General features: G+C 39.8%; 1 protein-coding gene across 1 annotated transcript; it reads right to left on the minus strand.

Annotated features, from left to right (window-relative positions):
- Nucleotides 1-4033: 4033 nt before the first annotated feature.
- Nucleotides 4034-4426, minus strand: RB195_005243 (uncharacterized protein; the record flags this gene model as incomplete). Its single annotated transcript, XM_064177613.1, has 1 exon — nt 4034-4426. One exon carries the CDS (start codon nt 4424-4426, stop codon nt 4034-4036), a length of 393 nt encoding a protein of 130 aa, XP_064034738.1.
- Between the last annotated feature and the right edge of the window lie 449 nt (nt 4427-4875).

Raw genomic sequence — 4875 nt, forward strand, 5'->3', positions numbered from 1 at the left:
CTGCGTACCCTGCTAACTCGCATTATTTCGTTGCACTCTGCTAAACTATGCGAATGACTGTGGGGGCAACGGATAGCACTGCTTTACGGCCATCCATAAACGGAGGATTTTCAGAAATAAAACGATCAGAATTGTTGTATGAGTCGGAGCGGTGGATATTAGATGGATGATCTTCGGACTACGATGAACTTTTGGTCTTCCTGCTATAAAAATGGAATTGAAGAATGGTGGAAATGAGAAACAGCGAGTATTTCAGTGTTGAAATAATCCAGGAAATTTCTTGATTTTTTCTTGATTTTTCTCAGGTAGAAGAACCATAGATTACGTAAGGAAAATGATGTTGTTGCGGTGCGAAGCGGGAAGAGATGACGTAACCGTCGCTACAAACACGACATGCATTAGCAAAACGCAGTTGTTTATGGAGTAGATCAAGTCAGTTTACGCAATATTTATTCACTTATATATTTTATTTTAAATTATTTAATTATTTATTTAAAGTTATTTTTTATTTACTGATACATTTTTTGTTATATATTTATCTTTATTGTATTCTATATTTTATTTAGAGCCCCAAAATTTTTCATTAGTTTACATAAACATGGAAATGACTGCCATACCTTCGTGCATTAATTAATCTATTGCTTGGATAGATTAAACAGCATCAGAATTATTCTAGAAGTTTAGCCGAATTAAAATCACTAGCAGTGCTAAATGTGAAAGAAATTTCATTTATAGTTCTTATGGTTCCTCATTTTCTATGGATATGGGAAAAGAACGCGAGAATATCGCAGTGCACATATTCCAAGTGTTGCTTAGGCTCCTAACAAATTGAATTTTAATTATTTTTCCGAAGAAAAATTCCATATGGAACTTTTAAGTTGAAGAAACTAGAATAAACATGGACCTTAAGCTTTAGGTTAGTTTGTGAACGCTCAGTCTTTCCACGCACAAAGATAAAGACAGTATGAACGTATTTTACGCAGTTACAGTCTGTCGTATCATGGAGAGAAAGAATCTGAGAAACTACCAGAACATGAAATTCTGACGGATTTTAGGGTTTGACGTAATCCGAAATAACTCTAAGGACTAAAATTTCGAGTCACAAACAGCCTCGGAGCAGTCGTTGCTCGAAACCCAAAATCCGGAATAGCGCTTACAGTCTGGCGCAGAATCGCCGTAGAAATTGATGTGAACACAAAACTTGGTAAACAAGCCAAGTCCCGCTGGTAACCCTATTTCCCCACGTTCTTATAAGAGAGCTACAATTTTATTTTACTGTCATTTTATTTTATTTTACTTTAGAATTAAGATCACAACTTCTTCTCAAGGTAAATCTCCTTTCATTTGTCCAACGTTTGGGACGAATATTACAACACAGCGTCAAAGTCAGTCCTACTGTAACTTACCGTACATGGTATTACAGTACCAAGAAGATAAATTCAAGAAAAAGACTTACAACTTGCGTTACAACGTTGGAAGAGTGGTTAAAGGTTTTAAAACAATTGAATATTAATTACAGTTCTTAATATTTTCTACTATTCAAGCAAACAGAACTACTTGCGCGTAAAAAAAAATTTTTCTGCGTACTGTAAAGAAAAAATAGTGCTGCTGCAAAAAAAAAGTGGGACTACAAAATTTTAGCGGAACACTCTGCCCATATAATATAGCAAATAATGGCATTCCAACAGAATAAATGGTTTTTTTTTTAAACGTAAAATAAACGTTTTGTTTGTGCTGCTGTTTTACTATACATAACTGTGAAATGTATGATAAATAATCCGTTCATGGAACGTCCGCATTGGGATTCTAAGTTATAAAGTAACGAATTGACGGCCGAACAGGTTAATTTTTCCTCTGGATTAGCGAAATTTGACTTCTCGTTAAAGGCATCACCCCACGAATCTGAGGTGGTGCAGATTTCAGGTGGAGTATTCGTATACGGGATGGGAGACTACGGAGAGGGGGGTGATTCCGTCCATTTCTTCCTAATTGCCGTAAAAAACGGCCCGGAAATGCGGCGCCGCCAAGACTGGCGCGCTCCAATCGAACCTCTTGTATAAAATGGTGCGCCAAAACGAATGAAGCCGTTTTCCGGGCTTTTTTACGGCAATTAGGAATAAATGGACGGAATCACCCCCTCCCCCTACTCCCCCCTCCCTTATACAAATATGAAATCTCCCCCTCTTTGGGTCCTTTAACCTCACACCTCTGGTCAGCATCCTACTTATTTTTTTTTATAGTTCGAAAGTCTAGCGTGACGGACATAAAATGGATAGCTAATGATATGTGAGATTTGTAGAGGTGTGGAATATTTATTTTAAAAAATTTCCATAGAAATTCCACATTTCTACATTCAGTTTCACACGTGAAACATTTTTTTCGCGCTTTGTGCTGACACAGTGTATTCCACTTGTGTATTTGTAAACAAAATTTGAGAGTTTGTTCTAAGCCTGATCACACACAATTGTCGAGTTTTTCCAAGTTATCTACACAAAACGACATCCGTAGCAACAATGGGTCCAGTGAAAGCACCTCCTATTTGCATTACTTTCAACAAAATCACGATGAGGACGTATTCAAGACGGAAACATTTAAATTCAACGAAAATAGCCTAAGATTGGACGTCACCGTCCTTCCCCTTCTCGCACCCCCCGAAATTTCTCAACATTTTCATTCTCTCCCGTTACGTTCACGTTTTTCATGGAGAAGGAATTAATTGATTGGGTTTATATCGACCCTGCAACTGTGAAGTTCGTCTTTTTTGCATGAACCCAGACCTGTACCTGGTTTGAGGACCTCCAGCATCGGCGCCTCAGGGATCAGTATGTGTCATTCTCCTGCCCCTCAGATCAGTCACATCTCAACAACGAGCTGACGATGATGATTCCCCAGCCCAGCCCAGCGTCACGCCCCAACTCGTTGGCACAACACGTTCAGAAACAAAAACCTAGGTATCAATACGTAGAAAAACCGAAACAATCCACACGCGCGCAAGTTCATATGCGTATTCGCAACAATTCCGAAAAAAAAACTGAGTTTAATTTCCTTTTTTCTTGAGTTCTTGTAGGTCTCTCACCACAGGCTACTGGAAGGTTCTTAGAAGGTACTCATTTTTTCTGTAATCCAACGCAAAGAAATCCGTTACGAAATCTGATAAGTGAACATTAATGCCGGCGATTAATGATGAAAAAATGTTCGGTGTGGAAAAAAAAATGCATTGATTTTTGCTGAAAAATATCTGGACTAACTCGAAACGATTAAACAATGTAGAAATTTTTTGGAATTTCAGCACATAGAATAAATGCACTAGCACGTAGCAATAATAATTCTTGTAAATTTTGTAAATTAAATTTTAAATTGATTAATTAGACATAAATTTCCTAATTTTGCAATTTTTTTCAACTTGAAAATCGCTGCAATTTTCTTGAAAAAAGAAAATACTCAGAGGAAAGTGAGCGTAGTTAGGCTAATTGTAGGAACTATGGAAGCATTGGCGCTTTCAATTTATGATTTTCCTTGATTTGATTGATTTGTTCTTACGATTTTTCTTCTAAATCCCCTCAGACATTCCTTCTTATATCTTCGCTTCCCTAATTCGAGAGGATTTTCATCTACAAGGTATGTTTTCGAGTACACTAAACGTTTGCCTACGCATGTCACGATCAGATAGAAAAATGAGCAGACAAAAGCAATCGGAGCGTATGCATTGTTTACATTCTATCCTTTAAGAAATGCATTTCTTTGGGAACTTTATTAATGATGTTCCTCCCAGTTCGTAAGCAGGTTTGATCTACCACCTTCTTCTATTGGAAAAGTCGATCTGTAGGATTGAGATTGGGTGCGGAAGCAACTGCAGATTTGGGTAAAAATGAACAAAAAGCCGCCTTCTCTGGTCTTTTCAGTGTTCATGAAAGTCTTATGAGTTTTACTCTGATGACACTTAAGGAGACTAGGGCCGCTTATCTGGATCTCTCCGGAAAAGACATCAAGAATAGTTCAGGACCTGAAGGACTCTCATCTCCAGCACCTCCGCTTAGTAGTGTGGTCGGCGGTTGCTAACACCACCGCATTGTGCATCTACGTTCAAAATCGTCGTGGAGGTCATTTTAAGGCCTTCTTCGGCATTCAAGTTGAACCCCCGAGCATCCAGCCGACTAATCCGTTGCTCGTCGCTGATGCGTCGCTGTAGCGTCGCTGGCGGTGGCGGGGATGTTTTGCAGAGCGCACCGGGCGATCGCCGTGGTTGACCTCCAGCCGGTGAATTGCACGGAGTAACACCGAAATGATCGCGAATTTCGTTCGCGCATGTGCCTCGTGTATGTGTGCTGGCCAGGCGACTAACGCTGTACTTTCGCCGACCGGCGGTACCAGCCTGAAACTCGCCGCAGCGATTTCCGAAAACTAGATAGTAGCGGTCACTCATCATCGTTATGATCACAGCTGTACTGGATTAGTAATGGACCGATCGATAGAGAACTACGGTATTTCGACGTAGATGTTACAGTCTTTTTTCTTTGAACAACCTTCACCTCAGCACAGTATCAATCCCGCGTTGTCGCTGTGGTCGTCGATTTTATATCCAACTACGCGCTATCTAGAGGTCATGCACCCGAGCCGAGCCCCGTCAAGAAGATTACAATAACTCCGATAGCCAGCCGATGAGAGATCGATACCAGTTATGATTGGTTTGATGTTAAGACGATTTAGAGAGAAAATGAGTGGGTGGCCATGAGATAAGAAGTGGAAAAAAGAGAAACGAATAAGAAAACGAGTCCTCGGTAACATCTTGTTGTTATTGCGGAGGTGGCTAAGTGCGATTGGTCAAGCGTAGTAATGAAGTAGACGCGGCCGAAGTATATACAATAACGTAACGAC

Source organism: Necator americanus, chromosome I (assembly GCF_031761385.1).
Source record: "Necator americanus strain Aroian chromosome I, whole genome shotgun sequence".
NCBI lineage: Eukaryota > Metazoa > Nematoda > Chromadorea > Rhabditida > Ancylostomatidae > Necator > Necator americanus.